The sequence below is a fragment of the Dermacentor variabilis genome, chromosome 10 (assembly GCF_050947875.1).
Source record: "Dermacentor variabilis isolate Ectoservices chromosome 10, ASM5094787v1, whole genome shotgun sequence".
Taxonomy (NCBI): domain Eukaryota; kingdom Metazoa; phylum Arthropoda; class Arachnida; order Ixodida; family Ixodidae; genus Dermacentor; species Dermacentor variabilis.
Window position 1 is genome coordinate 8,229,122 of NC_134577.1, and position 26,391 is coordinate 8,255,512.

Sequence of the window (26,391 nt, forward strand, 5' to 3'; positions counted from 1 at the left end):
GGTTCACAGAAAGATCATTTTCCTCTTATTTAGCTAGCAGAGTCACCTCCTCCAAGTCTCCTGGTTTGGGCCTAATGCTGAATCAAGTTCAGCTTAACCAAATTTGCTATTCATGTTAAGCATTTTTTTTTTTTTTTATTGGGCCTGTGTGAAACCAACCAAATGTTCTCACACTTCCCGAAAATTCAGCTTAACTGCGTTTATCTTAGTGGGAATGCATCAATGTTGGTTTGTTAATTATATTTGTTAAATATACTTGTTGCTCAGCTAATCAGCCCCCTTTCTTTACACAATCTTTACAGTTGGTATAATGTTTTCAACTGGCTCCACAAGTAATAAAGCTCCTAGCATATTATATAAGTATACTGATTGATCCCAATTGGTTATAACTGTGTTATCTGTATAGCATGTTGTGGGTGCAATATGCCAACCAGAAATAAATATGTTTGAGCTCACAGCCGTTTCATAATGATTTGAATCGATTCACTTTAGTTGCTTAGTGGCTCTGGCATTCTGTTGCTGCTGAGCACAGAGCCGTGGGTTTCCATAGCAGCCACATCCTGAATACAAAAACAGTCGTGTTCCGTGCTTTGGGCATTCATTAAAGAACCACAGGTCGTATACATACATCCAAAGTCTCCGCCTATGGTGTCTCTTGTAGCTGGTGAGTTGTTTTCAGACACAAAGCTTGTGACACGAAACAATAAACTGCATAGTTTATTTAACAACTATAACCAACAACGTTCATATTGTAGGTCACTCATAATTACACAAAAATGAAATGAATGAATATTAATATAATTTTTTACTCCTGGTTTCTTCATCATGAGTCATCTTCTGTGCCTTTTTTTCAGAACCAATACGAGTTTCTCTACCGTGGTCTGCTGACCTACATCGAGTCGCACAACCTTTGCAACATGGGCGACACCCAACTATGAGGGCTACACATGCTAGGATGTTCCAAGGTCCACCTTCACCACGAGGCACGCACGAGCAATTGCGACTGTGAGCCGCATGTGCATGCGCCTCGGCCAAAGGGCATGCCCCTGCCCCGGCACTGAAGTCCACTCCCTACCAGCCGGACTGGTGGGAAGAAAGGAAGGTGGCTTTTTTTTTTTGACTGCTGACAAGCAAGATGTGCGCGTTACACTCTTATGTATTTGACAGGAACTCGAGAGTGCGCATTTGGTACAGTGACTGAAGCAAAAGTGAAAATGACCAACCTGGCTTGTTCATAAGCCTGTGAAACAATGCGAGCAATGACATGCAGCACACGTGTTTCTCCAGCACTCACAAAATGATGAGTACAGGGGACACTGCCACGCAAGAAGAGAACAAAGGCAGTGCCCTTGCTGAGAAGCTTTACAGGTTCTTTTTTCTTCTGTAACACCTCCTGAAACAAAACCCGAAGACACTGCAAGACTTCAGCAAGATCTGGGAGGATGTGCTTGGGGGAGGTTATTTCTTTTAAAACAAGCATGCAGAAGATGCCATCACTTACAAGCTGCCTTTCTTTTGCGGGAGAAGTCTGCCAGTCGTCCGTGTTTTGAAGTGCTCCCTCGCAGGTGGAGTGATTTATGAGTGGGTGTTGTGATAGCCATCTGTTTGCAGTACAGCCATGAAGGGAGTCACTGAAGCCATCTGAAACTCTGCTGCCCACAGGAACAGTGCTTTTTAAGTGAAATGCTCATGTGCTCGTCTAAGTTTGTTTACAAATTGGGGAGACTGCAGTCACACAGCAGGAACAGCACCCATGTTGGCAACACTTAGGAGCAGCATACTTGCAGCGTATGAGCCTTGTGTGTTTTCATGGCATCCAAACTGCAGGAGTGCAATGTGGGCATCTTCCATCCAGACTGCTTTAAACAAACTGACAATGCAGTGTTCATGTGGTCCGTAATCGACTTCTCATGCCTCTTAGCTGTGTGTGCCCTGAACACTCCGCCTGTGGACCCACATTGAAACATTTACAGTCTAGGTTAACCCTAGTCTAGGTTACAGGCCTTGGGCTGTAAAGCTTGGGCTAGGTTTCTAGCTGACCTAGTTCAGGTTGTGTTGACTCAGCCTGGGTCAAGCCTTAGGTGATGTTGCCGTGAACATCATTGTCTGTTTTCGTAGACACTCGCATAATGTTGTACAAGACAAGAAAGGGCAGGTATGAGGAACTGTTTTTGCTACAGGATCCTTGTTACTTCTGTCTCAGTTAATTTTTTTATTCTAATCCAGAGCCTGTGTAAGTGTATTTTCTAAAGAGACAAATTCATGTGTACATGCTTTAGCATGGGCAAATGTCATAAATACGTGTCATGTCAGCCTGTAATTTTCATTACTTTGTTGACGTTTCTGCCTCTCATGGTGTTCTTTTTTTTGTTCATTGTCTTGATTACAATTGAAATGCTTCAATTTACTAGTGTTTCTTAGGCTTTTATTGTTTTATTTTCATATTTTCTGACGTGTTTCAAACAAAGGAGCAATTTGCCTGTGGAACAAGTAGAGGTTGCTTTCACATGTGCTCTTTTATGTTTTGTGGCAATTCTCAAATGCTGTCACCCAGCTTATAACATTTCTTCAGAGCTTAAAATGGTTACAAGACCACACTAAATACTGCTTCACAAAGTTATATTACCAATCAGTCACATATTGTGGATGAAATGAAAAAAACGGATGTTTCTTTTCATAGCAGACAGATAAAATTGTTGGTTCTAGTATGATGGTAACTTTTAGCGTTATTTTCATGTATATTAGATACCACTACAAATTTTTGTGTCCAGTGTCAGATTCGAGCTTTTGTTTCATCTCTAACTTCCTGCTGTGCTAAATTTGGCTCATATATTTGGTAAGGAACTTTGTTGTGGCCACAGTCATCACATTTGCATATAGTATCGCATCAACTCCAGATTTTTTCAGTGCTTGGAGGTCCAAGAGGTATACCTTGCAGAAACATGCGTTTTACTGTGAATATACCTTGCAAAAAAACATGCTTGCTTTTCTGAGCAAACCAAGCATTCCCACACCATGAGCCAGCACAAGCGGACTCTTCAATATCCTGCGGGCAAAGTTGTACTAGTCACATGCTTTTTCAAGATCAACTGTCACTCCTTGCCTCTTGTTGAGGGGTTGTCTCTCGATCTTTGCATTGTTATACATGTTCATGAAGTTTGTACGTTTTGCTGGGAGACAAGCAATGCCATATTTGTTCAGTCGTTGCACTGATTTTCTGTACACGGTATGCATCTGTCTTTTGGTCTAGCAGCCAGCATGTTTTTGTCTGTTCTTGACAACATTGTCTTAGCTTCATGACCTTTAAAGTAAGTCTCAGTTAGTTTGCACTAAAGACAAAAGCACGTCTTGTCCATGAAACAGTGGTGAGGGCCTGCCAAGTCGTGATATGGGCATATAGAGCAAAGCCTGATGGCTCGACAGTAAGCTGTCAAATTCTCCTGCAAATCAGCCTATGCTGCTTCTTTCAAATCTGCTGCCTTGGTCAGCTCTAGGGTGGTGGCTGTGAGCAATCCAAACATTGTAAAAAGAAAGAAAGGAAAGGAACATAATGGATTCCACTGTTGTCTGGTTGTTGTTTTGCCGTTAGTACTTGACAAGACTCCTCATCAGTAGTGATTACTTTCATTGTTTTAAAGAATGTGTTGTGCCAAGATTTGATTTGCCTCAGGGTACTGGATGCCAGTGAGATATGACATCTCGTTTAGATGCTGTACCCTTGGAAATCCCAGGTCTTCTGCATTGATGTGTAACCTTAAAGAAAAAAGACCTGGAGCGTTGTGCGTTTGGCTGCTCCAGGAACACGATTAGAGTACTTTTCTCTGCATCCTCACTGGTTTACAGACAATAACATAGAGATTACAGTGCTCTTGAGTAGCCACCAGGTTTCAAGACCAGTAGTAAATGAAACATTCAATAATAAGAGAGCTTTGAATTTTCTTTATACAGTTATTAGTATTGCTCTTGGCATAACACATAAGCTCAATTGGCATTTTTATGTGTTGTCACCTACCTGATTGTGGATGTCCAGATGAAAGACCAATAAGTTCAACTAGGCTTTGTTCGTTTCATCCTTGTTAATGCCAATGCACCTCCAATACATTCAGAATGAAGCAGTTTTTAATTTTACATTGTTGGTAGTAAGTGACTGAATGTATATATCGAGGGCTGTTGGGATGTAGAACATCTTAAAACAAGCTCAAGCTCTAATTTTCTCAGACCTTTTTAGAAAGGGAGAAAAAAAAAACAAGAACAGCGCCCACTTAACATACAGAAAGGCTCAAAATGATTCAGTGCATGTTATGAAATAGTGTATGCCTTGAATAAATTATTCTGCCTGCTTGAAAGTTTCCTTAATAGTGGACTTATGACTTGACCAGTGAATGCCAACAGTAATGTTGAACAAAACTTGCCCATGAGAGGCGTCGACAGTGCATCTTGTTGTTGATCATTGCTGTAGAAAACATTAAAATAGGGTGAATGAGTTGTATAATAAAAATGAGTAAAGCATAAAGGCCTATTCATATAATGAAAGTACAAACATCTTCAAGTAGAAATAAAAGCTTTTCGGTCCCCACCCATATATATATATATATATATATATATATATATATATATATACGTAATAGAAGCACATAGATAAATAACATCACTTTACTGACATTTCGGCCGGGGTCCAGCCTTCATCAAGAGTGCGACTGCAAGCTTACAGAGCTCAATTTATACATTTTCTCAGTAAGAAAAGAGAGAGGGAAGTGAGAGGAAACAAGAACGTGAGTACAAGCTTTATGAACTTGTGCTTGTAAAAAAAGAAGAAAGAAAAAAAATGTAGTGGTGTCAAAAATACCAGCACGTGCACTGGCTCGTATGAAAGTCAACGAAAACAACCGTGAATGCAAACTTGTGTGAAAAAAAAAAGAAAAAAAAACTTGAAGGAAAGCAAAACTGGTAAGCAGTTTGTTAATGACTCGCATGTTAACAGGTGTACATTCAATCATGTGTACAAGGAAAGATGACAGGTGTAGCTTGTGTAATGCAGGGAGGGGTGACAGATTCGATAAGGGTTGCCACTGCTGTAGCCTTGAAGATGGTGCCACTGCTGCAGCCTTGGTTAGAAGGCGCCTGTAGTGCGACCTCCACTGACCCCCGAGTTGAACGAAGCTCCTTATTCCTGCAAGCTGGTTAAGAGCAAAATAAAGCACATGCTTTATTCTAAGACCATTTGTTTTCGTTTGTAAAATGACCGGACAATCCCTTTAAGATGGATTCAAGTGGATTAAGCTTCAAATGGGTGGATTAAGTGGAATAAGCCAACGTGCAGCCGCGATGACCAGGGGCTGAATCTTATAGCGGTTCGGAAAACGAACCGTTCACTTCACCGCTAACGTCACTAAATCTGCCACTCCTAACATAGAGAAAGAAATTCTCCCAAACCGGAGCTGGAAGAAGGGGAGGACGCGACCAATAGACGAGAGGGTGCTACTCTGAAATGTACGTCATGATATGACGAGCTAATTGAACTGCAGAATTGCTAACTGCTTGCTAATAAAATATAAAATATAAATTCAATATTACATGGCAAGTTCTAAAATATAAATGTGCGGTGCCAGGTGTTTACGCAATGCAAAATTAATTTATTAATGTCATTCCTTTTTATTCTCAGCCGACAGGTGGTATTGCAAGCGTAAGTGAATTCCTTAAAATGTATAAGAAGCGATTAGAGGGCTGGTGGAAGAAAAGTAGGGAAACGACAAAAAACGGAGACGTACAAAAGCACAGTTCGAAATAGGGAATCAGAAAATTTGGAAGTAGTAGTTCATAGTGTATTTTTTTTCTTTTTTATTGTTTAACCTAGGTAGAACATTAGGCAGCATAATAGCAAGAGCTTGGTGGCGCAGCCCACCGCCCCGTTCCAAAGGGGACGCTCATAATATCAATCCACTCTTCCATCCAGTTGGCAGAGCGCAGCGCTATGTCATCTGCTACCAGGAGCTTGCATGATGCACGCAACAGGAATGCGCTACCAGCACTTCCTAAGTAGCGAGCGCGACAAAACCGTGAACTGGTTCTTAGGGACACCTTTACTAGCCGACTTTTTCCTTCTTCCTTCCTTTTCCTTTCCTTTTTCCTTCAATTTTCCTTCTTTTTTCGCCCTTCGTTACCGGCTCGGACATGACTCGCTCGCCGTCGCGCTGCTGCTATTCCATGCGACTGCCGCACGGCGCGTCGCGTGATAGAAGCAATGGAACTTGAAATCGAACATTACGACGCACGGGCCCTGCATTGCCTGCGCAAAGTAGCATCGAAGACTGTGGTGTTGACGGTGCGCGCCGTACCGTGAAATTTAGGAACAAAGTGCGGCACTCCCGAACTAGAGAAAAAAAAAGGGCATCCAAATAAGAGATCTCGATCCACAATACCTTCCCGTCCTGACTGTATTGTTTTATCAGCCTAGCGAAGGAAGCGCTGTGCCAGCCTAGGTTGAACCCTTCCGATTGCTGAACGGCGATCTACGAGCTATTCACGCTGGCGATAGCACTGGGAATTCGATCTCGGCATGCATATATCTCCTTGGCATTGACTTTGAAGTGGAGGTCACAGAAAAGCTGACCCAGCCCTTCTACCGGCCAACACATTAATTGCGAGAGCACCTTCGTGGACAGCATTGATAGCTAAGATCTAGGCCATTCCGATGAATGATTCGCTTCAGACCGACTTCTGGGAGCTGCAGGCCGGTGGCGATGAACCGCAGCGCGCAATCCTTACCTCTGCGTGCAATGACCGCTGGTACGCTTGCACCCGACTCTCCTCCAATTGATAGCGTCGCCTGCAAAAGGTCTACTTAGAAAATCGGCAGGGACGGTGCAACTCGTTATCCGTCACTTCTTCGAACGCGTATCGCACTTCCATCCGGGGTCGACACCGAAAGAGCAACGCCAAGCAGACGACGAGGGCAAGTAATAGCCTCCGAAGCAACCAACGAACGCGCGCGCGACGGCCGCGTGTCTGCGGGGTCGCGCGCGCGGCCAGGGTCGCAAGCGAACAGCCAAGCCTCAGCAACGGAACCCAAAGCGGACCTTCGCCGGTTCCGCTCTTAGTCAAAGACGGGTTCGTTTTGGAAATGATTGACAGATGCGTGACGTAATATCATAATTTGCGGTGCCGCCCCGGCCGCTGTCTCTGACGGCCTCTGACGCAAGCAAAATGTTGACCAATCGGATGAGGCCAAGTGAACCGGTTTCCTTCCGAACCGTGATAAGATTCGGCCCCAGCACTGCTCTGTTCGCCATGGTGGCTGTTTTCACGCATGCGCGTTCGCGTTCACCTCCACCGTATTTGCCTTGTCATCATGTCCGCTCTTTCACGTCAACTTTGAGAGCCACCGAACGATTTCAGATTTTAGAAATCAGGGCTGCTGAATGTGCATGCTTGCATGCAATGTACACTTTTGTTAAATTGAAGGAGAGTACTTGATAGCAATCCATTGCAGCTTGGCAACAAAAAAATAAAAATGTTGGGGGAGAGGAGGATGGAGGGTTTGTGTGCAGCAATGCGAGTGCGCGCATGCTGCCAAAGTGAAGCGCAGATGAACGCTGCTCGCGCAGGTGTCAGCTACAAGCCCGAGCACAGGCAATAGCGTGCGGCGGCACCACTGACACTGCGGCACCGACTGTGAACATCGATCTCGCAGGTAACGTACAGGCTCGGCGAAAGGTAATTGTAATAAGGGGGCTGTGACCGAACTGCACCACAATCCAGCAGCCTCTAGCTTGCGAGAGGGCATTGTGATTGAACTTCTATGAACGTCGACGTGCGCTCGTATTTAGACGAATTTCTTGCTTGCTCGTGACGCTGCTGGAAGGCATTGAGTTTGGTCAGAGCTCCCCTGTTCCAATTATTTTGCCCGCATCTGCGCATAACTCTTCGCTCTTCATATTTGCATCTACTCTGATGGCGTTATTAGTCTGTATACCATTTTTTGTGCAATATGTGGTGCTATATTAGCGCGTGTGCGTCTCCTTAAGCATTTAGATTAGTTTCAGCTTTAAAACAACACATTTGCCAGTATGCCCGTTAACCACACGTACGCGGCCAATACTTTCAGATTATTCCTGTCCTTGCAATGAAAAATCGTCTGCCACTACTGCATTCAACAAGAACACGCAGAGGAAAGGTAAATGTAGCATTGGCAAAGCATAAAGAAGCGAATGTTGAAGGTAAGGTAAAAAATCCGAGGACACCTATGCGCTTCGTATGTGTTGGGAATGCGCAAGCATTAATGTCCACTTGAACGGCGCCAAGCGGTCCTTCGAGTTTTGCGCTACGAGTAATGTACCATAGTAGCGTTAGTAGCGTGCTCTCCGAGTCGGCAAGCTATGGCTGTAGCCTGCGGTGCCAACGCCGCTACCACCGACGCGGCGGTGCCCGCTCCACTCGCGCAACAGCTGGCGCACTATCACGGCAGCAGGTGTTTCCGCTGCTCCGTCGAGGCGCAGCTCGTGACGTGGCGTCGCAGCCAATGCCATTTTAGGTGCCGTTTCTCTGCTGCGGACAACAGACGCCGGCTTTTTCGCTCAGTGAGCCATTTGACACTTTCGAATAAAACAAATTGTCGCAAAGAGTCAGAGCATACATATACCGCAGTACACATAATAAAAGCTGCGAAAAGGCATTTTAGATATCTGAGCAAAAAGTATGCTTCAGAACATCGGTTGCACCGCAATACAAGACGTGACAAGAAGTTGGTGTCAGCACATCAGTTATTTGGCGCCCGTATATGCCGTTTGTGTCTCACTTGGTCGTCGTCTGCTTAGCGCTGTAACCATTGTTTTTAAGTCATCGTCTGTCCTTTCTCCATATGTTCCTGTTTTTGCTCCTTCCTATGGCACTACAACCATCACGTGGCCTATCTTCCTTTTTCGCGTGATTTCACGTCGTTCTGGCCGAGAAAGCCCGATGATGCACGGTGATACGATGAATTATATTCACGCAGTCGTAAAGCCTAGCAGTGCCCGAGATCACAGAGGCGATAAAAGAGAAAGAACAAGGGGGGGGGGGGGTTATGCGTACCATGACAAATGTAGACCAATAAGGAGGAGGAGAACGGGATCGCGAGACCCGGGGTAAGGATAGGGCGAAGAGTAAGGGCGATGGCGCCAGATTTGAAACGATTTTTTTCCCGCGGTCTGTGCCGTGGTGATGCCAACTACTTTCCGTGTTCTGGCCCGCAGTGAAGCCCATACGTCGCATGTAATACTTGTGCAGTTTATTAAAAAATAAAAGTAAGAGAGGGTGGCAAATTAATGCTTCCTGCGCTGTAACTATCTGCCGTAGGCTCGGTCACCAAAATGGGTGGTGGTGGCAGCAGGGGAGTAAAAGGACGAGGAGAGAGGACATATAGTAAAAGAAGGCAAGTATTTGCGTATATACGACAGAGCGATGAGTAAATGTTTGTCTGTAGTTCGCCTATGGATTGGCTTCCTCAAGAGAGTTCGTCAGCCAGCTCCGCAAGCCGGCCCTCTTAGTTCACGTAGAGCAGACCAGTGGCCCCGATGAGCAGCAGTACTCTGCGCGTCGCGTTGGTGCTTATCAGACGCGCCGCTGTCACGTATACAGGAGAATTTCCATTCCTTTTTAAAGCGAAGCTTTCTTTGTCTAGACTTTTCCACTGCTGCTGCCTTGCACGACGCGTAGGGGGTGGGGGGGTGGGGAGGTGGATGGGGGGGGGGCTAGTTGAGGGTTCACGACAGGGGTGCAGGATTCGGCCACAACCTCCCCAATGATACCTACAATTAATCAATGGCCCTCAGTCCCCAGAAACTGCGGAGCACCTGACCAAGGTGGTGGTCAGACCTGTAACGCAGCAGAGGGTGCTAAGAATCTCTGGGTCCGGACATGCCGCCAATGGAAACTGACCCTGCAACGTTTAACACCCGAACCCTCTCGAGTGAGGACCCTCTCTTAGCAGGACTCTTTGAGGAACTATCAGACATTGTTCGGGATATTATTGACCTTTGTGAGATTAGAATTGGTGAGGCTTGCACATTGCTAAATAACGGCCATGTCCCTGCGATAGAAGTCTCCCTGATAAGAAGCAGTACGGGGTAGGATTCCTAATCCATAAGGACATAGCGAGCAACACTGACGAATTCTACAGCATTAACGCGAGGGTAGCAGTAGTCGTAACCAAACTTAATGAGAGGTATAGATTAAAGGTAGTACAAACTTACGCTCCAACATCCAGCCGCGACGATGAGGAAGTAGATCAGTTTTATGAAGATGTTAAATTCGCGATCAGAAAAGTGCAAACTCGGTATACTGTAGTAATTGGCGACTTCAACGCAAAGTGGGCGAAAGCGGGCGGGTGAGCAGGCAATTTGCAACTACGGCGTCGATTCTAGAAACGCTAGAAGAGAGATGCTGGTAGAATTCGCAGAAACGAATCAGCTGAGAATAACGAACACCTTTTTCAGGGAACGTAGCAGCTGAAAGTGGACCTGGAAAAGCCATAATGGTGAAACAAGAAATGAAATTGATTTCATACTTTCTGCCGATCCCAGCATATATGCTGGGATCGGCAGAAATCCTGCATTCTACATCCTGCACTATAGTGCAGGATGTAGAAGTGAAAGGTGGCTAAAGTGCAGTGATCATAGGTTAGTGAGGGCTAGGATTCACCTCCATTTGAACAGAGAAAGAGAAAAAAATTGGTCAAGTAAAAAGCAGGTGAACTTAGAGGCAGTAAGGGTAAAAGCAGACAAATTTAGGCTGGTACTTGCAAACAAATATGCAGCCTTAAATCAGAGATGATGATGATGACATAGAGGTAATGAATGGAACCGTAGCGAGGCTGGCTTCAGAGGCAGCGAGTGAAGTTAGAGGCAAGGCACCAAGGAAAACAGTAGGCAAGCTCTCCCAAGTAACAAATGACCTAATAAAGAAACGACAAAGAATGAGTGTCCAACTCAAGAGATAAGATAGAATTCGCGGAACTGTCAAAACTGATCAACAAAACTAAAATAAGTGATATTAGAAATTATAACGTGAGAAAGGCTGAAGAAGCCGTAAAAAATGGACGCAGCCTGAAATCACTGAAAAGGAAACTTGGCATAGGACAAACCAAGATGTATGCACTGAAAGATAAGCAGGGTAATATCATCAGCAATATCGAAGGTATGATAAAAGTAGCGGAAGAATTCCACACTGATCTGTACAGCGCCCAGATGACTCGAGAGTACTCTATTCGGAACAATAATGAACATGATACGGAAACTCCTCCTATAGCTAGAGATGAGGTCAGAAGGGTCCTGCAAGACAGGAAACGGGGAAAAGAGGCAGGAGAGGATGGAGCAAGTCGATTTAATCAAAGATGGAGGAGACATAATGCTAGGAAAACTGGCGGCTCTCTATACGAAGTGTCTATAGATTGCAAGGGTCCCAGAAAACTGGAATAATGCAAATATTGTACTAATCCACAAAAAGGGAGACGTTAAAGAACTGAAAAATTATAGACCCATTAGCTTATTCCCAGTATTATACAAAATATTTACCAATATAATCTCAAATAGAATAAGGGCAACATTGGACTTTAGTCAACCAAGGGAACAGGCTGGCTTCAGGAAGGGATACTCTACAATGGATCACAACCATGTCATTAATCAGGTTATCGAGAAATCCACAGAGTACAATAAACTTCTCTATATGGCTTTCATAGATTATGAAAAAGCATTTTATTCATAGAGATACCAGCAGTCGTAGGGGCACTGCGTAATCAATGAGCACAGACCGCTTACGTAAATACCCTGGAAAATATCTACAGAGATTCCACAGCCACCTTAATTCTTCACAAGCAAAGTAGGAAGATACCCATAAAGAAAGGGGTCAGGCAAGGAGACACTCTCTCCAATGCTATTCACTGCGTGCTTGGAAGAAGTATTCAAGCTATAAAACTGGGAATGTGTAGGAGTAAGGATCGACGGCAAATAGCTCGGCAACCTTCGGTTTGCCGATGACATGTTCTATTCAGCAACACTGCGGACGAGTTAAAACAAATGATTGAGGACCTAAACAGGGAGACTGTAAGAGTAGGGTTGAAGACTAATGTGCAGAATACAAAATAATGATAAATAACCGGACAAGTAAACAAGAGTTCAAGATCGCAAGTCAGCCTCTTGTCTGTGAAGGAGTGCGTTTACGTAGGTCAACTAATTACAGGGAACCCTGACCATGAGAAAGAAATTCACAGAAAAATAAAAATGGGTTGGATCTCATACGGCAGAAATCGTGAGCTCCTGAATGGGAGCTTATCGTTATCATTGGAAAGGAAAGTATACAATCAGTGCATTTTACCGATGCTGACATATGGGGCAGAGACTTGGAGACTGACAAAGAAGCTTGAGAACAAGTTAACAACCGCGCAACGAGTGATGGCACGAAGAATGCTAGGCATAACTGTAAGAGACAGAAAGAACGGTTTGGGGGATCAGAGAGTAAACGGGTATAGACGATATTCTAAAGGACCATAAGAGAAAGAAATTGCGCTGGGCAAGTCATGTAGTGCGCAGATTAGATAACCGTTGGACCATTAGGGTGAAAGAATGGGTACCAAGACAAGGGAAGCGCAGTAGAGGGCGGCAGAAGACTAAGTGGGGCGACGAAATTAGGAAATTTGCGGGTGCTAGTTGGAATTGGTTGGCGCAGGACATGGGTAATTGAAGAACGCAGGGAGAGGCCTTCGTCCTGCAGTGGACATAAAAGATGATGATGATGATGGGTATGCGCGAGACGAGATAGGCGACGTCAACGACGTTTCGGTAGAGCGGAACCACAATGCACTCTGACGCGCCCTGGGGGACGCCACAATGCTTCCTGAGGTTTGCAGCAGTGCTCTCTCGATGCCTAATTAGGCGTGACATCCCCCCCCCCCCCTTGCAAGAGTATCGCATGAGCTGCCGCCCTTCCCTCCGTGCTCACGCGCAACAGCAACGACAGTCCAGAGAGAAGGTAGGGAGGATGTTAGAGAGGTAGTAGAGAGGAGGCAGGGAATGGGGGTACTACTGGATCCGGTACCAACGCAATCAGGGAGCGGGTGATTAACCTTTTCACTCTGCACTCGTGGCAGTTCACCTAACATGACACGGGAGAAAGAAAATGTGTCGTCAGAAATCATTGCTCATTTGGGCTCTCTTCAGTAAAGGAATGAGGGAATGAACCGCTGGTGTATCTGTGTTCTGTGTACTACGTGGACAAACACAAGTGGTGCAGGCATGGTAACGCTTAACTTCATATCAGGACTGTCATTTTCCGTCAACAGAATGGCCATTACGATATATATATATATATATATATATATATATATCGTCGGAAATCTGATCAGCGGGTCAAGCGCGTCGTCTTTAACATCAGTCATCGAATGTTCCAGTGTAGTCGCTGGGACCCGCGTGTCTTCCACAAAGTTCTGCACCATTCGCGTTGCGCATACATGCAATCAGATTACACAAGGTTCGGTGACAGACAGCGGATGGAACCATCGATAACATTCCAGAAACTTCCGGTACATGCAGGCGCGTCCTGCGCTGTGCGATAACATTTTTTAGGCCGTGAAATGCGGTCGCCCGATAAAGATAACTACATGTGTCTATATATATATATATATATATATATATATATATATATATATATATATATATATATATATATATATATATATATATATATATATATATATATATATAAACAGGCTGTTTCAGCGAACACTTTCAAAATTTTTTAAAGGTTGCCTGCGGCAGATAGCTCAATTCTAGTTTATGAACCGGTATACTCGAAGCGGCAGACACTATTTGCACAAAAAATTGAAATGCAAGATCGACTAATTAACAAGAATTCACTAATTAACTTTTTAGGTTGTAGCGGCAGCAGCATCGGCGTCGCATGAGAAATACGTAGACGGTCGCGTCCACAGGAGGCCCAAGAGGCTGGCACGCTCGGGCACGGGGCTAGCGTTCCGAAGGCTATTAAAAAAAAAATGTTAAGCTTAGAGATCGAGTGTCGGTTTTTCCTCACCCGCGAGAGCCCGAGACTTTAGTGGTCTACGTGGTCACTCGTCATCACAGTTTGGTGACCGCGGACGTGATACTGCCATACGCTTCTGTGGTAGAGACGACCATTGACCAGAGCAACGCTGCAAGAGCTCAAGGCCAGAGCCCTTCCGAGGAACGCGGTGAGCCCTCCTGTTCGGCCCCCCATCGCTGTCCGCTTCCCACAGTACTGGAACCAGCTTCCCTTGGCGTGGTTTCTTCAGGCAGTATTGCAATTTCAAGTCGCTGGTATCCGCTCTCAAACCCCAAAGTTTCATTACACCGTTGCAGCGCTTTCGCCCGCCGCCATTGACGAAGTAGCAGATTTGTTGAGCTCCCCATTGTCTACCGCCGCCTATGACGATCTCAAGGCAGCCCTGCTACAGCGCACAGCAGCTTCACAGCGTTCTCGCATCCAGCAGCTTCTGTCCGCTGAAGAACTCGGCGACCGACGCCCTAGTCAACTTCTTCGCCGAATGAGGCAGCTGCTCGGAAACAACGCGAGATCCATCGACGACGCGCTGTTGCGCGAATTGTCTTTGCAACGACTCCCGGCTAACGCGCAGATGGTCCTGGCGACAGCCTCTACCATGGACCTTACCGGACTTGCCGCTTTGGCCGACAAAGTCATGGAAGTAGCCACCCCAACCATCGCAGCTACGACATCGTCTCCGGGTGACAATAAAACCGCCCTGCAAACCCTTCCCCGCTCTTCAGCACCGCAATCTCCGCTGGACTCCTTGTGTCAGCGCCTGGAACGCATCATCTGTCGAGCGCAACATTGCCGCACGTCATCTCGTCGCCCACGCAGCCGTAGTTCAAGCAAATCAAGACGCACGGGCACCCGCAATGAAACATCAACTACAACGTCTGGTGTTTGCTACTACCTCCGCCGTTTCGGAAACGACGCTCGTCACTGTCGGCGTCCCTGCGCTTGGCAGGGAAACAGGCCGGCCGACCTCTAACCGCGACGAGTGGTCCGGCTCAACGCACAAGTCGCCTTTGCTACGTGACGGACAGAGTTACGGGACAACGGTTCTTAGTCGACACAGGAGCTGACGTCAGCATTCTCCCCGCCCACCACTCCGACCGAAAAGCGACACCTGTGTCGTTCTTGCATGCCGTCAACGGCACCACGATTCCAGTTTTCTCGTCACGCTCCGTCATGCTAAACCTTGGCCTTCGACGAGCGTTCCGCTGGATTTTCCTGGTTGCAGACGTCCGTCGTGCAGTCATTGGAGCAGACTTCTGGCACAACTACGGACTCCTTGTCGACATCCAACGACGCCGTCTCATCGACTCCGTGACCCAGCTATCCGTTCCCGGCGTCCCATCATCATGCACATCGTCCATCGCGCCTATTTCTGCCATGTTGAACGAACCTTTCGCCGCGCTCCTACGCGAGTTTCCCACCTTGACGCGCCTGCCGAACTGGACGCAACCGGTGCAACATGACGTGTGCCATCACATCGTCACCTCTGGCCCACCAGTCTATTTCCGACCCCGGCGTTTGTCCCCAGAGAAACTCAAGATCGCTCGCTCGGAGTTGGAACACATGCTGCAACTTGGCATCATCCGCCCTTCCTCCAGTAATTGGGCATCACCACTTCACATGGTGCCCAAAGAGACGGGAGACTGCCGCCCATGCGGCGATTACCGGGCTCTATACAACGTTACAGTTCCTGATCGCTACCCTCTACCGAACATTCAGGACTTCACGGTAGCGTTGCCCGGTGCGACGATATTTTCTAAGATCGATCTCCTTCGCGCCTAGCATCAAGTACCGGTCGCTGAAGAAGACATTCCCAAGACCGCCATCACCACACCCTTTGGTCTTCTTGAATTTCTCCGCATGCCTTTCGGCTTACGGAACGCGAGCCAATCCTTTCAGCGTTTCATCGATTCCGTCACCCGCAGCTTTCCTTTTGTTTTCGCATTCATTGACGACCTTCTCGTCGTAAGGTCTTCCGCAGAACATCTTCACCACTTGACGTTGTTGTTTTCACGCCTTGCTGGTAAAAAATTGTCATCAACGCCACCAAGAGCGAATTCGGTCAACCCGAACTCGATGTCCTCGGTCATGTCGTCGACGCTACCGGCATTCGACCACTGTCGTCCAAGATTCGCGTCATCGAAAATCTTCTCCGACCGACCACACTCACCAAGGTTCGCCAATTTCTCGGATTCGTCAATTTCTACCGCCGATTCATTCCCGATTGCGCACGACTTATGACTCCGCTAGACGCTCTGCTGGTAAACAAACGTAAACAAGTGCTTCAGTGGACTGAATAGGCAACCGATGCTTTCACAAGAGTCAAGTCTGCCTTCGCCGACGCCACGCTGGTTAGACACCCAAAGCCAGACTCGCCCACTGCCATCATGACCGACGCTTCAAACACCGCCGTTGGTGCCGTTCTGCAGCAACTCATCGACAATGTGGGCATCCACTCGCCTTTTTCGCCAAGAAACTGAAGCTTGCACAGTCCCGCTACAGCGTATTCGGCCGTGAATTACTCGCCGTTTACCTGGCCATCAGAAATTTTCGCCATTTCCTAGAAGACAGTGCATTTACTGCCTTGACTGACCACAAGCCTCTTGTGCACGCAATGAACCGTTCGGAGTCCTGTTACTCGCTCCGCGAGAGTCGACACCTTTCCTACATCTCCGAGTTTACAACAACGTTCCGCCACATCAAGGGCTCCGACAACGCTGGAGCCGACGTTCTGAGTGACGTCAATGCCGTTATCACGTTGACGTCAGAAACTTTCATCATCGATGTCGATTTACTCGCCAGTCAACCGCGTGACGACACCGAACTTCGTAAACTTCGGAATTCGTCAACGTCCCTGAAATTGGAGGACGTTGTTGTTACCCCAGATGGTACGTCCGTCGTCTGCGACACTTCTACCGACACACCTAGACAATACATTCCGGCATCCCTTCGCAGACGTCTATTCGAAACCGTGCACAACCTTTCGCATATTGGCGTACACGCGACACAGAAGCTTCTTTCCAGTCGTTTCGTTTGGACACGGCTAAACGCGCAAGTTAGCGATTAGGTTCGCTGCTGTTTGTCGCGTCAACGCTCTAAGATCGAGCCTCACCACATTCCGCCTGCCAAGCCTTTTCTTCCACCGGATGCTCGTTTTGACACCTTACACCTGCACCTCGTCGGCCCTCTCGCACCTTTGAAAGGTTACTGCTACATACTGACATGCATCGACCGCTATACACGGTGGCCAGAAGCTACACCTATATCTGACATCTCGCCGCCCACTGTTGCAGCAGGTTTCGTTTCCAGATGGATGGCACGGTTCGGCGGCCCATCCACAATAGTCGCCGATCGCGGTCGGCAGTTTGACTCAGTACTCTTCAACGAACTAATCAAACAACTCGGAACGGCACGTTTTCGCACGACTACTTACCACCTGCAGTCCAATGGACTAGTTGAACGTTTTCACCGCCATCTCAAGGCCTCCATTATGGCGCATGAATCGCCGGAGAAGTGGGTTCTACATTTGCCTCTCCTCTTGGCATCAGAGCTGCACTCAAGAGTGACCTAGGTTGCTCCTGTGCTGAGCTAGTCTACGGCATTCACCTACGCCTTCCGTGCGATTTTTTTGTCGTCACCACAAAAACACCTATGCCATCACCTGCCGACTACGCTGCCGAACTGCAAGCTTTCTTCAGCCAGATACTCCCCGTGCGTACACGTTCGCAAGAAGCAAAGTCTCCGTACGTTTCTCCCGTACTCACCTCTGCTACCCACGTTCTCGTGCGTAACTATGCCGTGCGGAAGCCTTTGCAGCCACAGTACTCCGGCCACATTGTGTTCTCGAGCGTCGTCCGACAACTTTTGTCGTGAATATCAACGGCCGATCAGACACAATTGCTCTGGAACGTATCAAACCCGCCTACATTGAAGCACCCGCGCCATCGGCCCCACTAATGTGCGACGCAACCCTTGTTACGAACGGCCTGCAAGGTACCGACCTACAAAATTCTCCAAGCCAGCTGCTGCTGCGGGGGTGGCGAGCTTCCCAGAAGCGACCTGGGAACCCTTCCCCACTTGCTGCGGCGACTCGCTTTGTAGGGGCGACGATGTGCCGCACCAACGCCCCCTCGGCGCTGCTATGACTAAACGCGGTCGGCGGACCAAGTATTGTTAGTGGATTCGCCGTCGCCGTCATGGCTTGTTTCAAGCAGTGGAAATCCTGGGAGAAGATGTCATGCGGCCGTCTCACGGGGCTTAGAAGTCATGGACAGACGCGGCGGCCATTGTCCGTGGAGTCAACACTGGGATGAAGAGGCGCTTGCTCGGGTCAAGCACCGTGTCTGCGAGTACCCTCTCACCTTGGTGTGGTCAGTGCAACCTGTGCAGAAGTGAGTGCGTAAACCCTCCCCCTCAAAGGCGGATCGGCTACGATTACTTTGGACGCTCCAAATTGGTCGGCGGTGAACTGCCGTTCTTCACTCACCTAGGGATCTAGGGAGGACAGAGTGTATTTAAAGAACCGTTGGCTGCTCCTCAGGGTGCATTCCTCTTTCAGTCATGTTAGACTGATGAACTGTAACGTTCTCATGTAGATACTGTAAATAAATCGCATATTCCTCGTTCTCGATGAGAATAAGTCTCTCCCTTCAACAACGTCCTCAGCGTGGGTAAGTTGGACGACGGCATGGGCGAGCTACCATCTATTTCATGCCCGACTCCAACTATTACACCCTGCTGCACACTTCGACGCCGCCTTCCTGCGTGACACCCAAGGCCAACGCCAAGACACACCGCTACACTTGGACTTTCCATCGTTCGTCGAACTTTCCTCCTCTCTAGGGGGGAGCCCTCTGCAGCGGCAGCAACATCGGCGTCGCATGAGAATTGCGTAGACACTCGCGGTCCACAGGAGGCACGAGCGGCTGGCACGCTCCGGCATGGGGCTAGCGTTCCGAAGGTGATTAAAAAAAATGCTACGCTAAGATATCGAGTGTCGGTTTTTCCTCTCCGGCGAGAGCCCGAGACCTTACTGCTCTACGTGGTCGCTCGTCACCACAAGCTAATTGTCTTATAACCCACATTGAAATTTACAAACGCTAGCAGTGGACTTCAAAAGGCGAATCCACTTCGAATTCTCAGGACGACACAGGACAGTTTCGAGATATCAATTCCCGAACTTTGCATAGAAGCGCGTCGGCGTTCCAGTTACTTGTGTGCTTCAGTGCATGAAACGACGTTTTGTTAACAAATTAACAGGGAACGCCAATGCATTTCGCCGCAAAGTTTGGGAATTTATATCTCGAAACTGATGCCATAATGTAATTAGTTAAATCTTAATCGGTAATTTTTTATTGATTAGTCAATTTTGCATCTCAATTTTTTGTGCAAGTATTGTCCGCCGCTTCGAGTAGACCTAGAATTGTGACATCTGCCACAGGCAACTTTTAAAGATCTTTGAAAGTGTTCGCTGAAACATCATGTGTGTGTGTGTGTGTGTGTGTGTGTGTGTGTGTGTGTGTGCGCGTGTGCGTGCGTGTGTGTGTGTGTGTGTGTGTGTGTGTGTGTGTGTGTGTGTGTGTGTGTGTGTGTGTGTGTGTGTGTGTGTGTGTGTGTGTGTGTGTGTGTGTGTGTGTGTGTGTGTGTGTACTCTCGAGGTGAATTTCTGCCGTCGGCGGAAATCTTTAGAGGCATATTGAGGCAGTATTTGGAGGCGTTGCACGCAAAGATCCTGAGTGGAATTATTCAATAAATAAATAAAACAAAGTCGAATTTTGAACGAACTGTTGTGCCGATTAGAATATTGCAGTGATCTTGCGCGTTTCACTGAATCCGCTTTCAACATGCTGCAGCAGCTAGTCAAGAAAGGACGATAAAGTTCAGGGTTCTTTATTGCGCATCATATTATTTGAGAAGGTAGGAACAACCTGTGTGGTTTCATAGCCAAAGGTTACTACGGGGACCATTTGCAAATATACATCTGAAAATAATTTTCCTCCAATAATATAGCGAATGCACATATATGAATTAACTGGGAGGAGATACAAAAACGTATTGCACGATATCAATGGTAGAGAAGGTAAAAGAGAAGAAAGACGTACATTACAGACGTCGCGGTGAGGCTCTTGAACCGATAAAAATAATAGAACAGCAAGATACAACACTTGACAATAAGCGCAAGTTACAAGATAAAAAAATATTACACAGGAATCAACAGGCAAGATCAAAACAAAGAACGATGGATTTAGGAAGTAGAAAGCATTAGCTTGAAGTAATACTTTTTCAGTTCTCTTAACAAGTTCTGTGAGACCCCAATTTTATGCTGTATGATATACTATGCTTTTGTTCCAGTAAACACTAGCGGGTGTTTTCCACGTAGACATTTTAATAAATCGGAAAATTTAAATTGTCAATAGTTTGCTTCTTAGCGAGACGTTGTGAAGTGTAACGTAATGAAACATAAGAGAGCTCATTGTGTGTTAAGTTACTAACAAAAGTGGCTAATCTTAACTCCCGTAAGAAAATCGAAAGATAAAATGTTAACTTGGAAAAGAGAGGCTTGTTTTGTAGCATCGCGAGGAAATGAGAATGCGCATTGCTCGTTCTTGTGCCCGTTGCAATGTTGTTCCAAAATAGCTGTTTTCGTAACGTAGTCTCTAGAGAAACGCATGTTGCCTGCTGGTGGGCCGGAGGGCTGGTGGTTCCAGCTGTAGCAGAGTGGTTTGTACGAACGTTGATCAAGTGAGCTGATAAGGGGAAGGCGAGCTCACTTGTTCGATTCCAGTGAGTCGTTTATTTATCGTAGATGTGGGTATATGTTCGAAATAAATGTGGCCACTCTTTTTTTTCCTTCGGATAAAGGTCGTGCCACGCTAGGCTCAGATAATGACTGTAAGAGACTGGCAAATACGATCGGCTCGTTTCCTAGCACGTAACTGTCGTTCGCAGCAAGAGCCTACAAGCTTTATTGCAAGCAAGTTTTACGCGCTATTGAATGCGCTGAATGTGTCCGCCCGTTTGCAGACATTTTGAATGATTTTTATTAAATAAAAAGACACATTAGGAGAATGCGCGTTGGCGTAACGACTCAAACCAACACTCGCACGATGCGAAGCCAAGTACTAGAACACGTACTTAATCAGTCGTTGCAAGCCGCGAGATAAGCTCAGCGTGTCATGCACGGCTGAGCAGATTTACCGGGATGTGAAGAACGGTGCGCTGAACGAAGGAAAGGGTTTCGGCACAGTGACTATGAGATTAGAGTTTAGCATAAGAGAGAGAAGCTTAACGCCAGCTCGTGCCAACACTGGTGTATGTCATCAATGGAGAGCCGCAGGCCTTCGCATGACAGCTGTTCGCAGAAATTGAGTTAATGGAATCATGCAGAGCCACTGGTGTCTGCCGGCTTTTCTTCGAGGATTGCTTTCAGACAAAACAAAACGAAAAAAGTGACCTGCCTGCGGTTCGTGGGTACACATGCTTTCACTGTAGCAGAAATAGCGCAAGAAGCCTTGTTTCCTTCGCGGTTATAAATTTAAAAAATAAATTATGGGATCTTACGGGCTGAAACCACGATCTGATTATGAGGCACGCCGTAAGGCGGGGAGGGAGGGGTGATTCCGGGGTTACTTGGACCACCTGGGGTTCTTTAACGTGCACCTAAATCTAAGTACCACTGGTGTTTTCGCATTTCGCCCCTATCGAAATGCGGCCGCCGTGGCCGAGATTCGATCCCGCGACCTCTTGCTTAGCAGCCCAACACCATAGCCACTGAGTAACCACGGCGGGTCCTTTACCGCTATAAGCATTTCCAAAGTTCGTTCCGCCATCATTCTGGAAGTAACTCTCGAATGCTGCCGATCAGTGGATAACAGCAAAGCCGTACACGCTACGCACGAAAGTCGAAAAAATTCCCCGACGATTACCATACTCTCTATTGCGAATTTTGAGCCCAGCTGTTAGGTGTTTTGAATGCGCGATATAATGTGGCAAAGAATTTGATTCTGAACGACGGGGTCCTCTCGGCGGCGGCGCTGGGCCTTTGCTCGGGCAGCTCAATTAGCAGCAGCGGCTAACGAAGTATTTCCACCAGTTGCATTACTCAGTTAGCTTCGCCTTAATTTACACCAAATATCGTAGATTCGACACTAGACCGCATCTTCGAACTTGGAGCCAGCTTGGAGCCTGAATTTTGGTGCCATAAGGCCGTACAACGTATTCCACCAGTTGCGTTACTCAGTTAGCTTCGCCTTAATTTACACCAAATATCGTAGGTTCGACACTAGACCGCATCTTCGAACTTGGAGCCAGCTTGGAGCCTGAATTTTGGTGCCATAAGGCCGTACAACGTATTTTTCCGCCCATGATCCTTCTAAGGCTGTCGCCTTAAATCTTATTTAGGTTATAAATCTTTTGCAACTATTAAAAACTGCTAAATTTAAGTAAACTGAAGCCCGAAATTTAACACAACTCTTACTCAACAACATAAAAAGATCAATAAGCTGCACCTACCGAGGCAGACGAAATTGGCGTAATACACTCCGCTCTCAGTGAATTATACCATTTATTTTTGAACAGGACTTTGGCAAAACCGTCGTAAACATCGTAGCAATTTTATGTACGCCATACGCTAGTATATCAATTTCATCCGCTTCAGATGCTCTACTAGATGCCCTTTACAGAACTGCTATATCTGTATGATGCAGAGTTACAGATTTGTCAATTGTGTTTCAGTTCGCTCTTTTTGAGTTCGTTGACCTACGGTGATTTTTATACAAAAAACCGAGGTGCTAAATAAAAATTATACTGTGCGCGGCTTTCACTGTGCTTCCACATATTCTGGGATCGAAAGCTGGAATGTTTAATCTTTCGTACACACAATGTAACTTTTCTTTAATGGCACAAAAAATTGGGTAGCACCGAGCAGGCGCTGCCAAACTTTATGACGTCACGGGCAGCTTATGATGATGAGCAGAAGTGGCGTCAGCACCCGTCTTCCGTTTTCTTGTCTCTATCCTGTCATCCCAAAGTCTTTCTGGAATCCCATGGACTCTAGGCTAGCTTTCTATTCAATTCAGTGCACTTTTTTTAGCATTTCAAAGCTGTGCGCATATCCTTACAGGATCTCCCGGGCCCGTATTTACAAAATTCGAATGCGTGACATCACTTAGGCCGGTGTTCGAATGGCCGCCACTGATGACAGTGACTGGCTCGACGAGACTATTACAGCGCTAATGGCCAATCGTAACAGTCACGATAAAGAATTTTTGCGAATACGGAGCCCAAACCTCTGCTCACTTTGCGCATATTGCTGTTTACCCAGCCGTGACACGATGAGACCTATTTGGAATTGTGAAAGTTTATCCTGCCGATCTACGTTAACTTGGTATTTCACCCTTCAAATACTTCCCAATACGACCGCGTTCGCGATACGACATCAGGATTCGGCGTCTTCGTGCAGTGTCTACTCTGAGGATTGCGGTCGGCAAAAGCTGTAGAACTGTCGAAGCACTTGGACGACCCTGTCGTGGAGGACGCGCTTGGCGTCGACTCCGTAGACGAAGTCCGCGTGACTGAACGGGCCCGACCCGACGCGCTCGTCGAAAACGATGCTGGAGACGCGGGAACGTATCCGGTCAATGTCCTGCGGCCTGGAGAGCGCGTCTCCGTCTCCCCAGAATATGGCGACGGGAGTGCGGATGTCCTCCAAGGGATAGCAAGGGGGCACGGTCTGCGAGTAAGGAGAGAGGGAGATAGAGAGAGAGAGAGAGAACGACTTTTCATGAAATGTTAACCCTGCCACATGTAAGCGCCTACATGCGACTCTGCATAGGGAAAGAGAAGCGGAAGGATAAAGTAATTCCTTGTGCGTTTATGTACGCAAGAAAGTATACTAATTGTTTGTGTTGTTACATTACTTATGGACTAAATTTTTTATTTTTTTTACTCACAAGCATACTGCTGTCTAATAAAAAGACCAAGCAGGTCGGTGCATATATAAAGATCTTAGTAAGACAACTTGTTGCAACAGAGAACAAACGCAGCTTACACAAAGCGAAATATGACTCGTGTTGTTTAGAATAATAAATCTTCATAAAGCGTAACAATGTGTAGGTACTCGACAATGTAGACGTTCACATGCATGCCCTCCACGGCTAATGGGCTGTCAAACGCTAAAAAACGCACAAATACACAAGAATCCTCACACGAAGAAAGAATGGCTAGGAGTACTAGTTCATATATAAAGGGGCATCGGACATCGCGTATGCTCCAAAGTAAACAGAACAAACAGACGCAAACACTCAAGTGTAAAGAACGAATCGATCACGGAACGACGGCTCGCTCATCGATAGTTTTGACGAGAAAGAAACAGAAAAATGTAGCAGGAGGTTGCACGCGTACCCGAACCTACAGCGTATATTTCAAGGCATGCTTGAAGCTTCTTGTCGAGTTTGATAAGAAAACGCGCAGAAGGAAGAATTTTAAACGATTTCATGAAAATTACAGGAAAGCTGTGACACCAGTAATATGACTTACTTGATCATAGATTCCCTTGTTCTTCGCTGCACCGTAGTCGTACTTGCAGAAACGGCCGGTCTTGATGAGCTACACAGCGGATGAGAACGAAAAAAAAAAGACTATTTCATTGCAAACCAAACTAGGTTACTGCAGAAGCTGCAGCTTCTGAGTGCATTAAGGACACGAATGTATTCACACATGGGCTTGCAGGTATATGTATTTAATTAAGTGAAAATGAGATATCCACCTACTCGCAGTAAGTGCTACGAATGGGTGGATGTCTCATTTTCCCTTAATTATTTCGCTCCACCTTGCGGGTTTCCGCAGAACTGTTACGTCAAACTCTTGCCTTTGCTTGGAGATGTTGACACATTCAACTTCACCCTGCCATCTGCTAGCCGCCTAGTTAGCTCACATGGTAGAGTGGTTGCACCGGAAAGGCGGTGGTCCCGGGTTTGAGCCCTGGACCAGGATGACTTTTTCTCCAACTGCGAGGTTTTTCTTTCAAGGAACCCGTATGGGTTTCCTTTGTTGTAATTGCTACGAATGTGCGGATGTCTCACTTTCCCTTAATTATTTCTCCACCTTGCGAGTTTGCGCAGAACTATTACGTCAGGTATATGTTCGTGTAAGCACTAGTAACGTACTTCGTGACCAGAACTCAGGACGTAGTCTGCAGCGATGGCCATGTTCACGCATGAAGGTGAAGAGTCCGTAACAGGTGCAAGCGCTGTATCCGTGATATGGACAACTTCCTCTCTACATTAAATGATGGCTGAAGCAGAATGTAGGAAGTCCCGGCCCAGTATAAGTTCATGGATACACGTTGGAAGGATGATAAACTCAATGTGGTGGCGAATGCCGTCGATGAGAGCGGTACGCTGTCCGTCGGGGTGAATGAGTGCATTATTCGCACCACGCAAAATAGGTCCAAGATAAGACGTTTTTACTTTCCGGAGCGGTGAACACAGATCACTACGAAGAACAGAAACGGCGGCACTGGTATCGATGAGAGCTGACGCGGGAAGACCTTCAACAGTTACATAAAGCATGTTGGCCGGGCGAACAGGAGGAATTTTTGAAGACCGATACGAAGCAGTTTGCCCTCCAAAAACTGCAACAGTTCGTTTTCCGAGTGCTGGTCGGCAGGGTGGGAAGCGGTGATGTAGAGCGCCGGTAAGGCGAAGGAGAACGACATCTGGCCGAGCGGGAGTTATGAGGCAGATTGGGAGCAGCTGGAGGAGACTGAGAACGCTGCTGAGGGAACGAGTACGATCCGGGATAGTAGGAGCCTGGTCGGCGAGTGCGGTCTCTCTTGTGCTCAGCATAGCCTCGTATTTCATCCTGCTGGCGACGGCGGCAGAAGAGAGATTTCTGGCCGCGTATACCACAGTAAAAACAAACCGGACGAGGTGGACGCCACTGAGGGTAGGATGACGCAGCAAGTGCTCTGGTTCCCATCGAAGCCAAATGGTCATAGGTAACGTCAGTAGGCAAGGAGGTCACGGTAGGGGTGGGTAGTGAAGCGAAAATCCGTGTAGGTAGGTGTGGGGTGCGCTACCGGAGCAAGATGCGTCGTGGGTGTAGTCATCGCTGTCAACTCTTGCTTTACGACTCGCGCAAGTCGAAGGTGGGGGTTGGGGCACAGGTAGCAGGTGAACGCCTCAGATCTTGTATTTGAAGCTCTTCGCGGATGATGGTGCGGATAAGAGCACGTAGATCTGAAGAATGGGGAACCTGAGGATCGCTACTGTCATGTTGAAGACGAAGAGACTGCAGCTCGTCTAGGCGCGGACACGTGGAAGT

At 46.9% G+C, this 26,391-nt stretch overlaps 3 protein-coding genes across 3 annotated transcripts in view; 2 read left to right on the forward strand and 1 right to left on the reverse strand.

Annotated features, from left to right (window-relative positions):
- The window catches only part of Ptp69D (Protein tyrosine phosphatase 69D), a 156,232-nt gene extending 151,886 nt beyond the window's left edge, over positions 1-4,346 (forward strand). The window contains exon 32 of the mRNA XM_075671544.1: positions 855-4,346. Within this exon, the coding sequence (XP_075527659.1) occupies positions 855-938 (84 nt within the window). The 3' untranslated portion in view covers positions 939-4,346. The remainder of the gene's footprint in view (positions 1-854) is intronic.
- A 6,943-nt stretch (positions 4,347-11,289) lies between these two features.
- LOC142559865 (uncharacterized) lies at positions 11,290-15,040 on the forward strand. Its single transcript, XM_075671545.1, has 2 exons — positions 11,290-11,294; positions 14,173-15,040. Exons 1-2 carry the CDS (start codon positions 11,290-11,292, stop codon positions 15,038-15,040), a joined length of 873 nt encoding a protein of 290 aa, XP_075527660.1.
- A 7,902-nt stretch (positions 15,041-22,942) lies between these two features.
- Positions 22,943-26,391, reverse strand: part of LOC142559866 (gastric triacylglycerol lipase-like) — a 40,609-nt gene continuing 37,160 nt past the window's right edge. Inside the window, exons 9-10 of the mRNA XM_075671546.1 lie at positions 24,604-24,672; positions 22,943-23,797 (exon numbers count right to left, since the gene is read on the reverse strand). Of these exons, the coding sequence (XP_075527661.1) occupies positions 23,531-23,797; positions 24,604-24,672 (336 nt within the window). The 3' untranslated portion in view covers positions 22,943-23,530. The remainder of the gene's footprint in view (positions 23,798-24,603; positions 24,673-26,391) is intronic.